At 51.6% G+C, this 12,174-nt stretch overlaps 1 protein-coding gene across 1 annotated transcript; it reads left to right on the forward strand.

Moving 5' to 3' along the window:
* The first annotated feature begins 882 nt into the window (after positions 1 to 882).
* Positions 883 to 4,683, forward strand: EGR1 (early growth response 1). Its single transcript, XM_081093219.1, has 2 exons — positions 883 to 1,452; positions 2,139 to 4,683. Exons 1-2 carry the CDS (start codon positions 1,161 to 1,163, stop codon positions 3,461 to 3,463), a joined length of 1,617 nt encoding a protein of 538 aa, XP_080949345.1. The 5' UTR covers positions 883 to 1,160; the 3' UTR covers positions 3,464 to 4,683.
* The last annotated feature ends 7,491 nt before the right edge of the window (positions 4,684 to 12,174 follow it).

Here is a 12,174-nt window from a genome sequence, read left to right on the forward strand (position 1 = left end):
CCAACTCCAATATCCCAGTAGGAAATGTCGGGGAAGCGGGCGCCCAATGCAACGCATAAGAACCCAGGAACCATAGCTCTTCTTTCCCAGCCTCGGCTCCCGGGTGACGACCTGGAAAGGCCCTGCGCCGCAGGTCGAGGCCGGGGTCAAGGCCCCGCCCCTCCTGGGAGGCCTCCGACCCGGCGGTCCGAGCCGCTCCTCCCCTTCGCTCCCGCTCCCACGGTCCCCGAGGTGGGCGGGCGGGCGGGCACCGGGTGGCGGCGATAGAACGCCGGCCCGGCTCGCCCTCGCCCCCGCCCCGGCCCGGGCTTCCCCAGCCCAGTCCAGCCGGGGAGCCTCGGGAGCCGAGGCCTCCGCGCCCGGGCGTCCCCCGCTCTCGCACGCGTCCGGGCTCCCGGCTGGTAAGCAGGGAGGAGGGGGAGCCCGGGCGCAGCCGGCGGAGGCCCGGAAACGCCATATAAGGAGCAGGAAGGATCCCCGCCGGAACAGCCCTTATTTGGTCAGCGCCTTATTTGGAGCGGCTCGATATGGCCCGGCCGCTTCCGGCTCCGGGCGGGGGGAGAAGGCGGAGGGAAGGGGCGGGGGCAACGTCGGGATCCCGGGGCAGCGGGGATCCGGGAGCGCCCAGCTGCGGCTTCGGCCTTCGGCTTCCGCGAGGTTTGGGCTCCGGGGCTGCGGGAGGCGGCGTAGGGCCCCGGGGTGCGGGATGGCAGTGCCCGCCGGACTGGGACCGGGGGCTTCACGTCACTCCGGGTCCTCCCGGCCGCCTTTCCATATTAGGGCTTCCTGCTTCCCATATATGGCCATGTACGTCACGACGGAGGCGGGCCCGTGCGGTTCCAGACCCTTCAAATAGAGGCGGATCCGGGGAGTCGCGAGAGATCCCAGCGCGCAGAACTTGGGGAGCCGCCGCCGCCGCCAGCTACCGCCGCCGCCAGCTTCCGCCGCCAGCACCGGCCGCGGCCCGGCCTCGGCAGCCACGCCGCGCCCACACCGGCCGGCGGCGAGGGCCAGCCTGGGGACCCCACCTGCGCTCTCCCCAGTGTGCCCCGAGCCCCGCATGTGACCCGGCCAGGTTCCCGAGCGTGTGTCCCCCGCATCTCCAGCCCCGGGCTGCCCCCCTCCGCCCCAACCACCGCTCTCCAGCCCGCCCGTCTGGGATGGCCGCAGCCAAGGCCGAGATGCAGCTGATGTCCCCGCTGCAGATCTCTGACCCGTTCGGCTCCTTCCCTCACTCGCCCGCCATGGACAACTACCCAAAGCTGGAGGAGATGATGATGCTGAGCAACGGGGCTCCCCAGTTCCTCGGTGCCGCCGGGGCGCCCGAGGGCAGCGGCGGTAGCAGCAGCAGCAGCAGCGGGGGCGGTGGAGGTGGCGGGGGCAGCAGCAGCGGCAGCGCTTTCAACCCTCAAGGAGAGGCGGGCGAGCAGCCCTACGAGCACCTGACCTCAGGTAAGCGGTGGCCTGCGCCGAGGATTAGCCCCCTACGCCACCATCCCCGCGTCCCGTCCCTCCCCACAGCCTTTGCAGGACCTCAGGGATGCAAGTGGGGTTTCCCTTCTATTCCTTGCGTCCCAGAGTCAGGTGTTAGAGGGATGCCTGGGGACGTCCCCCACCCCCACCCTCCTCATCCCCAGCGGTGCGCGGAGGAGCCAGCTTTTGTTTTGGATGGAGAGCTCTAGGGCTGCGTGGGTGGGTGACGGTGGGGGAGGGCTTGTTTTGATAAGCAGGACGGCGAGGCCCTCTCCCCCTCCGGAAAAGCTTGCCGTGCCTGCCGCCCGTCCCCAAGGAAGGGCTGTGATCCGAGGCCGGGGATGTCCCGGCTCCCCGGGGTCGGGGATGCGCACTGGCGGTGGCTGAGCGGGTGCTGGCGGGAATCCCTGGGCCGCGCCGCCGCCGCTGCGGAGCGCTGGGAGCTGCAGTGGAGGGGGATTCTCCGTATTTGCGTCAGCTGTTGTTGAATTGGGTTCTGCCGCTGGAGCGGGTCCAGGAACATTGCAGTCTGCTGCTATCAATTATTAACCAGCTCGGCCGTCAATGGTAGCCGGCCGACCTCTTGCCTGACAGCCCCGCTCCTCCTCGTCCTCCAGTGATTGCTCTCCAGTAACCCAGCCTCCTCCCTCTCTTTCTCCTGCCAGAGTCGTTTCCTGACATTTCTCTGAATAACGAGAAGGTTCTGGTGGAGACAAGTTATTCCAGCCAAACCACCCGGCTGCCTCCCATCACCTACACTGGCCGCTTCTCTCTGGAGCCTGCACCCAACAGTGGCAGCACCTTGTGGCCTGAGCCCCTCTTCAGCCTGGTTAGTGGCCTCGTGAGCATGACCAACCCACCGGCCACCTCATCCTCAGCACCATCTCCAGCAGCCTCTTCCTCCTCCTCGGCTTCCCAGAGCCCACCCCTGAGCTGCGCAGTGCCGTCCAATGACAGCAGCCCCATTTACTCAGCGGCACCCACCTTCCCCACACCTAACACTGACATCTTCCCTGAGCCACAAAGCCAGGCCTTTCCAGGCTCAGCGGGCACCGCGCTCCAGTACCCGCCTCCTGCCTACCCTGCTGCCAAGGGTAGCTTCCAGGTCCCTATGATTCCAGACTATCTGTTTCCACAGCAGCAGGGGGACCTGGGCCTGGGCACCCCAGACCAGAAGCCCTTCCAGGGCCTGGAGAGCCGTACTCAGCAGCCTTCGCTCACTCCCCTCTCTACCATCAAGGCCTTTGCCACACAGTCGGGCTCTCAGGACCTAAAGGCCCTTAACACCACTTACCAGTCCCAGCTCATCAAACCCAGCCGCATGCGCAAGTACCCCAACCGGCCCAGCAAGACACCCCCTCATGAACGCCCCTATGCCTGTCCAGTGGAGTCCTGTGACCGCCGCTTCTCTCGTTCAGATGAGCTCACCCGCCACATTCGCATCCACACTGGCCAGAAGCCCTTCCAGTGTCGCATCTGCATGCGCAACTTTAGCCGCAGTGACCACCTCACCACACACATCCGCACCCACACAGGCGAGAAGCCCTTTGCCTGTGACATCTGTGGGAGAAAGTTTGCTAGGAGCGATGAACGCAAGAGGCATACCAAGATCCACTTGCGGCAGAAGGACAAAAAAGCAGACAAAGGTGTCGCCTCCTCTACCACCCCCTCCCTCTCTTCCTACTCATCACCGGTGGCTACCTCCTACACCTCCCCGGTCACTACCTCTTATCCATCCCCAGCCACCACCTCATACCCATCACCTGTGCCCACCTCCTACTCCTCTCCTGGCTCTTCGACCTACCCCTCCCCTGTGCACAGTGGTTTCCCCTCGCCCTCGGTGGCCACCACGTACTCCTCCGTTCCCCCCGCTTTCCCAGCCCAAGTCAGCAGCTTCCCTTCCTCAGCTGTCACCAACTCCTTCAGCGCCTCCACAGGGCTTTCGGACATGACAACAACCTTTTCTCCCAGGACAATTGAAATTTGCTAAAGGAGAAGAGGAAAAAAAAGGGAAAAGGGAGGAAAAGAAACAAGAGATTGAAAGGACAGGAGGAGGAGGAGATGGCCATAGGAGGGTTTCCTCTTAGGTCAGATGGAGGTTCTCGGAGCCAATCCTCTCCCTCTACTTGACCCCCGGGGTCAGCGTGGAATTTCTGTTGGCCAACAATCCTTTCTGCCCTCTCCCCCTTCCTCATCTCCCTTTGACTTCAGCTGCCTGAAACAGCCATGTCCAAGTTCTTCACCTCCATCCAAGAACTTGATTTGCATGGATTTTGGATATATCATTTCAGTATCATCTCCACCATATGCCTGACCCCTTGTCCCTTCAATGTTAGAAAATCAAGTTGGCAAAATGGGGTTTGGGCCCCTCAGAGCCCAGCCCTGTACCCTTGTACAGTGTCTGCTATGGATTTTGTTTTCCTTGGGGTACTCTTGATGTGAAGATAATTTGCATATTCTATTGTGTTATTTGGAGTTAGGGCCTCACTTTGGGGGGAAAAAAAAAGAAAAGCCAAGCAAACCAATGGTGATCCTTTATTTTGTGATGATGCTGTGATGATTAAGTTCAAAGCTTTTTTTGAAACAGCAGTCCTTGGTATTAATCAAAGCATGTGTCAGAGTGATGTTCCGTTAACCTTTTGTAAATATTGCCCGACTGTACTCTCTCACATGTGGCAAAATATGGTTTGGTTTTTCTTCTTTTTTTTTGAAAGTGGTTTTCTTCGTCCTTTTGGTTTAAAAAGTTTCACGTCTTGGTGCCTTTTGTGTGATGCGCCTTGCTGACAGCTTGACATGTGCCAGTTTAAGGGACGTGCTCACCTCTAGCCTTAAGGGGGGCAAGGAGTGATGATTTGGGGGAAGCTTTGGAAGCAAAATAAGGAAGAGGGCTGAGCTGAGCTTCGGTTCTCCAGAATGTAAGAAAAAAAAAATCTAAAAAATCTGAACTCTCAAAAGTCTATTTTTTTAACTGAAAATGTAAATTTATAAATATATTCAGGAGTTGGAATGTTGTAGTTACCTACTGAGTAGGCGGCGATTTTTGTATGTTCTGAACATGCAGTTCATTATTTTGTGGTTTTATTTTACTATGTACTTGTGTTTGCTTAAACAAAGTGACTGTTTGGCTTATAAACACATTGAATGCGCTTTATTGCTCATGGGATATGTGGTGTATATCCTTCAGAAAAATTAAAAGGAAAATAAAATAGCTATGGTTACACGTATCTTTCCTGGGCTGGGGGTGGGCTCTGCAGTCATCCTCCCTGTTGAAGGTTTTGAGGATATTCCCACCAGAGTTGTGGTGCCCACTGTGTGTCATTGGAGTGAATTCTTTTTTTAAAATTGATTTTAGAAAGAGAAGAAGGAGAGAGAGAGACAGAGAGATACAGCGATTGGTTGCCTCCTGTGTGTGCCCTGACAGGACCAAACACACAACCTAGGTATGTGCCTTGACCAGGAATTGACCCCGTGACCTAGTGCACAGGACAATGCTCCAACAAATTGAGCCACACCGGCCAGGGCTGGAATGAATTCCTTATGAGGACTAGGTGTGGGTCTTCTCTTTGTTTTTTCTCTTAAGTAGATATTTTTAAATTTATTTTTTAATTGTTTTCAGAGGGAGAGAGAGAGAGAGAAACATCAATGATGAGAGAGAATCATCATTGATCGGTTGCCTCCTATACACCCCCCTACTGGGGATAAGCCAGCAACTAGGGCATATGCCCTAACTAGGAATCAAACGACCTCCTGGTTCATAGATCAACACTCAACCACTGAACCACACGGCAGGGCAGGGTCTTGTCTTGTTGATTCTGGGCCTGTTCCTTCTCCATCTGGTGGGCTTCAGCTTTATCTTGGTTAGTTAAAGCGAAAGAAGGCCGGAGGTAGGGGGAGCACATGTGGTCAGAGGCAGAACTATTCTCCTGGCTCCAAATGTTCAGCCAGCCCTGCCCCCCATCTCTGCCAAGGGTTGGGAAAAATCTATGTCCTTGGGAATTCTTGCCCATATGCACTTGGCAGGAGTTAAGGAGTGGTCACAGGGCTCTGGGAAATAGTAAACGCTGGAGCTGACTCAGGCGCTCCCTCCCATCCCCCATGTCCCCAGGAACCTGAGGGTGTTGAAGAAACTTAGACGAGGCGAGGGCCAGTTCTCAAGCCAAGAATCCTTCCAGGAAGAAATTTCATTACTTGCCAGCTGGAGCTGCCATCCTTGGCAGCTTCCGGGGGCATGAGACAGAGTGGGCAGGAGACTGGCCTGGTGTTTAAGGTTCCCATCCAGACTAAGTCTGTACTGTTTAGTAGGAGGCCTGAGATGCTAGGTTCCTCTTGTCCCAGCCCATGAGGTTCCACATTTGTGACTATAGCAATCCTTGTGGGCTCGTGAGCATCTTATATTATGAGAGTCCTTGAGCTGGCCACAACAACCATACAGATTGTCAGTTAGGGAAACAGAAAGGTTAGCCAAATATTACAACATGGTGTTTTGTTATATAATATGGGCAATCATGGGCCTCTATGGGAGCGCAGGGAAGGACACCCAACCCACCCCGGGGCTTAGGAAAGGTGGAAAAATTGAGTTGGGAAGGATAAATAGGAGTCAACCCGGATGACTTGCTTTGTGTGTCAGGTAGGAAGGGTGTTGGTTGAGCTTTTGGCGGGAAAAGTGATGGATGGATCACTGAATGGAAGTATTACCTTCAATCCTAAATCTTCTGTGAATTGATCAGACACCACCATCTATTGGTCAGATGGGTGCAATAGATTTGGTGTCCTTGAATTCCCAAGTCTTGGGTCCCCCCTCCCAATTTCTGACCCCCCCCCCCAAATTAAGGATAATGAATAATTGCCCTCCCTATCTGGTATTGTTCTCAGTCCTTGAATGAAGTCAAAGTCTCACCTGCCTCCACTCTTTTTCTCTCTGAGGGTCTCTCCCAGGTTACCCATGGACACCTTCTCCTGGGCCCAGGGGAATTCCAGCAATCCCCTGGAATTGGCCCAATTCTTTTTCTTCCATTCCAGCCTTCCCGAACAACACCGTTGATCTCTGCCTTTTCCCATGATACCAGACTCCTCAGCCTGGAGCGGGGGAACCAAGCCATATTCTCTAGCAAAGGGCATATCCTTGTGTGCCTCCAGGCAAAATTGCCAGGTAGTGATGGGACAATATTTGCATTGGCACACCTCTTCCCAGCCCCACCCACCTCTCCCCATCTCACTCTAAGCCCAGGAACACAAGCCTATGCCTGTTACAGATTCTTAAGAATTTCTCCCACATACTCCCAAAAAACAAAACACGGCAAGAATAAAGTATGAGAGAAAGAGCAAAGAGAATCTGTCCCTTGAAAGCAGAGGGCCTCCTGTGCTATTACAGTGCATCAGAACCAGATTCCCAGATTATCTGCTTCTTGAGGTCTGGGACGGGGTCCTGGAACTAGCCTCCGTAGCAAGCACCCCAGGCGATTCTGATGCAGATGGCGTGGTGAGCAATTCTGCCAAGGCTGCTAGCTACTTTTTATAAGTCCTGTCAGCAGGGTATCTTTGGGTTCTGACGGTCCAAACTCAAATTCCTTGGCGTGGTTAAAATAGGCCAAGACTCCAAAATTGCCCCATTTTATAGTCCTATAGTATAAAATAAAAGTGTCCATTTTAACTCCTGCTCCTGGGAGGGAAATCTGAAACCAAGGGCATAGGACAGTGCTGATAGAAGCTATCATCATAAAGGCTAACGTTAGGGGAGGGACCCAGACAATGTTGAGCAACTGATAGATACCTGGGGACATTGTCTAGGGCTTCAGGAATGTGGGGAAGGATAGAGAGGAGAAAGGTGATAGAGGCGAGAGGGTGGGGTACTCCTCCAGCAAAGGACGGGTTTAGATTCTAAGAAAAAGAAAGAACCAGGTCCTAAGGACTCTTCACCCTTCCTCCCAGGACCTGAGACTCTTTTCTCTTGAATTTCCGGAATGTTCAGCCTCTTTCATTTTCAAAGATTCTAAGCACTCAGGACAGCGAGCTTAGCCTGGTTGTCAGGCAGGGTTGTCTATCTCCCCTCGCTCTGAGCTCCCCCACCCCCAGTCAGAAATGGAGTCAGGAATGGGTACCAGAGGCTCAGAGGTATCCCTGCAGCATCACCCTCTCTCCCCATTCCTGCTGTTTTCCCCAGTTCGGCCGTACATAGGACCGTCTGAGAGGGAAAGATTGGGCAGAGTGAGATGCCAGTGTCCTAGAGAAAACGAGGCCAAGTCTCAAAGAATCAGGTGTTGAGCGAATAAAATTACAACATTTTACCCATAAACCTTTTGGTGCTAATAAGACTTTTGCACCCAAATAGCAAATCTAGCCCTCCACTTCAGTGATTTTTCTTCCCATCTCCCTTTTCCTATTGCTAGAATCTAGGAGAGCCTTTTTGAGGCAAAGCTGACTTGAGAAGTTCTCTTAGGTCAAGTTGGCACAGCTCCTCAGATCCAGGTGAAAACTATCTCGTCTCTCCTTTCAGAGCGCTCTCCAACAAGCCCATTCTCCTGTGCTAAGGTTGTTTTATTATTATTACAGTGGGGCCTGGACTTACGAGTGTCCTGACTAACGAGTTTTTTGAGATACCAGCTGTCTCTAGGCTGACTTTTTGCATTGAGTTGACAGAGTAATTTGAGTTAATGAGCTCCTTAACGAGCTCCTTAACGAGCTCGGTCTCTGAACGATTTAAACTCGTAAGTCAAGGCCCCACTGTATTTTAAAAATTTTGTTGGAGTACAATTGATGTACAGTAAACTGTACACATAAACTGTCCAATTTAGGAGTCTTGATGTATCAGTGCACGGGTGAAACCATCACCACAATTAAGATAATGAACCTATCCACCACCTCAAACACTTTCCTCCTGTCGCTTGGTAATCTCTCCTTCTTCCACCCCTGTCCCCAGGCTGCCACTTACCTGCCTTCTGTTGCCATATAGATTAGTTTGCCTTTTGGAGAGTTTCCTATAAATGGAGTAATTCAGGACACATTCATTTCGGTCTGGGTTCTTTCATTTAGCGTCATTTTGATTCATCCATGTTCTTGTGTGAATAAATAGTTCACTCCTTTTATTGCTGAGTAGTATTCCCCTGGATGGCTATAGTACAGTTTGCATATTCTTTCACCTGTGGATGCATATTGGGTGGGTTCCCCTTGGAGCTGCTGTGCACACTTGAGTACAAGTCTTTGTGTGATGTGTCCCCATTTACTCCAGAGCCTCCCATGCCGGCTCTTTCATCCCAGCACATCTCCATTTCCTCGCCTTGCTCTTACTCAAAGCAATAATCACCCATCTCCACGCCGCCCCCCCCCCCCCGCCCCCCGACACACACACACTCAGAGTCAGGGCCCAGCCTCCTAAGGTTTTGTTTCATTTAATCTTTCCTCCTATAAACAGAACCAGCCCCTTCATCATTTTTATTGCTCTACTTCAAACTCCTTCCCGTTTGTTTATTCCTTCCCTGTAATGAGATGTCTGGGACTAAGTAAGATATGCTGTCATTATTTATTCAGCTTGGCAAAGGTATGTAAGTCCTTGGTGATACTTTTCTAAAGAGAAAGGCACCTGAGAGAGGGTAGGCTACATATTGATGAGGCACTCCTACCTCAAAAGGAGGAAGGGGCTAAGATCAGATGACGAGGGAAGTTACCCTGGGGAGACCAGTCCTAAGAAGTTATCTGTACACTTTGCCTTCTATGACTATCTTCTGAGGGTTCTTTCTCGGATGGTGTTTCTGGAACACAGGCCCTACTCACGCGACGGTTGTCAAAAACCCTATATCCTACCCACCTCTGGGTTCTGAAATAGTGTTGTAATCACATCTTCTCTTTCTTCTCTTTGGGCCCTAGGAGCCCGGGACTGTGGAGCAGCCTGAGTGAAAGGGCAGCGGAGGCCAGAGCACTGGTCTTGGTCTGTGTTCCCAACTCCGATGAACTGGCCCTTGCTGCCTGCCCAGGTATGTGTCAAGGCTGGGACAGAGGGAGGGTGGCTTCACTTATTTTAGGAAATGATCCTTAATAATTAGCTTTTCCTGACAAGCTTGGTGAGGATGTGGAAGAACTGGAACTCTCATATGTTGCTGGTGGGCATGTAAAAAGGAGCAACCACTTTGGAAAATGGTTTAGCTCTTTTTTATAAAATGGAACATACACTGATCATGTGACCAAGCAATTCACACTCCTGGGTATCCACCCAAGAGAAATGAAAATGTGTTCATATAAGTATATGATGCGAATGTTCATAGCAGCAGCATTCACAATAGTAAAAAAGTGATAACAATGCGATGTCTATTTTACTGGTGAATGGATAAGCAAGAGGCGGTACACCCAAACAAATACCATTCAGGAATAAGAAGGAACAAAATGCAGGTGTGTGCTACAACATGGGTAAACCTCAAAAATGTTATGATAAAGACGTTAGGTGCATGTTGCATGATTGCATTTCTATGAAATGTCCAGAAAAGGCAAATCCATAGAGACAGAGAGTAGACTAGTAGTTGCCAGGGGCTTGGGGTGAGAGTAGGTTTTGACTGAGAATGAGCTTGTTATTTGGGGGATGATGCAAATGTTCTAAAAAGGGATTGTGATGCTTGAACAACATTGTAAATTTACTAAAAGTCATTGAATAGTACACTTAAAATGGATGCATTTTGCTATATGTATCTGCTTGGAAGACACAGCCCTCTAAAATTATGGTGCTGATTTGCAAACTGGAGGCCAAAGAGCAGGCCCTGGAGTAGTGGGGAGAAGACCTTCCTAATATTCTCATTGGGACTCATTTTTTTTAAAAAATATATTCTATTGATTTTTTACAGAGAGGAAGGGAGAGTGATAGAGAGCCAGAAACATCAATGAGAGAGAAACATCGATCGGCTGTCTCCTGCACACTCCTCACTGGGGATGTGCCCGCAACCAAGGTACATGCCCTTGACCGGAATCAAACCCGGGACCCTTGAGTCCACAGGCCGATGCTCTATCCACTGAGCCAAACCAGCTAGGGCATTGGGACTCATTTTGAGGAAGGGGATTTAAGAAATCTGGGGGGAGATCCCTAGCTGGTTTGGCTCAGTGGATAGAGTGTTGGGTTTGATTCCAGTCAAGGTCACTTGCCCCGGGTTGCAGGCTCGATCCCCAGTAGGGGGCGTGCAGGAAGCAGCTGATCAATAATTCTCATCATTGATGTTTCTATCTCTCCCTTTCCCTTCCTCTCTGAAATCAATAAGAATATTTTTTTTTTTAAAGAAAGAAATCTGAGGAGAACCCTGGCTGGATTTCTCAGTGGTTAGAGCATCAGCCCGAGGTCCGAACGGTTGTGGGTTTGACTCCAGGCAAGGGTTGCAGGCTCGATCCCCAGCCCTGGTTGGTTAGGGTACATGCAGGAGGCAACCACTTGCTGTGTTTTTCTCTTTCCCCCTCCTCCTCCTTCCTCTCTTCCATTTCGTCTGGAAATCAATGGAAAAAATATCTTCGGGTGAGGATTAAAAAAGGAAAGGTAAATGGGTAGGAATGAATTTATTCTGAAGTGTCTTCTCCCATCCCCATGACCAGGTACAGCAGGCTGAGGCCGGAGTGTGTCCTCAGGTCCCAGACAAACACAGAAGTTGCTTTTCCATAAAACCAGCAATGAGCGCCCTCCTCAGAGACAACTTCAGTCTCTGCGGAAGCTAATTCCTCCTCAGAACCAACTTCTCATCCTAGAACCTCTCCAAATCCAGTGACCAGACTCCTGAGAGCCAAATTGCACCTCATGTAGTGAAGAAATTAACAGAGCACCTACTGTGGGCAAGTTGGTCCAGAGGCTTTAGGAGGGTTCTGGGAGAAAGAAAAGAAAAACCACCATAGCTTGCCAACCATCCTTGAATCTCTCTAGAGCCAACTTTGAATTTCCTCAAACTGGCTTCTCAGAGACAGCAACTCTCCTCCTGCCGCCTAATCAGAACTAGTTTTCAGCCACCTCAGCACCAAAGGTCCACTCAAACTGTCCTCTCAGAACCACCCATTTAAATTCTCAGGTCCGCCCTGGCCAGGTAGCTCAGTTGGTTAGAGTGTTGTCCCAATACAGCACACCAAGGTTGTGGATTTGATTCCTGGTCAGGACACATACAAGAACCAACCTGCCCTAGCCAGTTTGGCTCAGTGGATAGAGTGTTAGCCTGCAGACTGAAGGGCCCCAGGTTCAATTCTTGTCAAGTCACATGCCCGGGTTTCGGGCTCTATGCTCAGTAGGGGGTATATAGGAGGCAGCTGATCAATGATTCTCTCTCATCATCGATGTTTCTATCTCGCTCTCCCTTTCCCTTCCTCTCTGAAATAAATAAAAATATATTTAAAAAAAAAAAGAATTACCAATGAGCCCTGGCCGGTTTGACTCAGTGATTAGAGCATTGGCCCATGGTCCAAAGGGTCACAAATTAGACTCCCAGTCAAGGGCAAGTACCTCGGTTGCAGGTTCAATCCCCAGCCCCGGTCAGGGCACATGTGGGAGGCAAGGAGGCAACCAATCAATGTCTCTCACATGGAAGTTTCTCTCTCTCTCTCTCTCTCTCTCTCTCTCTCTCTCTCTCTCTCTCTGACTGCTTCTGATCCCATTACAGCAGCCTCAGAACCAATTTTGCCCTCTCAGATTTGTGTTAACTCCCCCAAATCATCTTCTCAGAATCACCTTTCATTCTCTTCAGAGCCAGATTTCAT

Source organism: Myotis nattereri (assembly GCF_964212035.1).
Source record: "Myotis nattereri genome assembly, chromosome: 5".
NCBI lineage: Eukaryota > Metazoa > Chordata > Mammalia > Chiroptera > Vespertilionidae > Myotis > Myotis nattereri.

Bases quoted from the DNA above. Each gene is read 5' to 3' on its own strand.
- EGR1 (XM_081093219.1), top strand. From the start codon at position 1,161: ATGGCCGCAGCCAAGGCCGAGATGCAGCTGATGTCCCCGCTGCAGATC. The intron at 1,453-2,138 runs GTAAGCGGTGGC...TTCTCCTGCCAG, and splicing joins CTACGAGCACCTGACCTCAG to AGTCGTTTCCTGACATTTCT.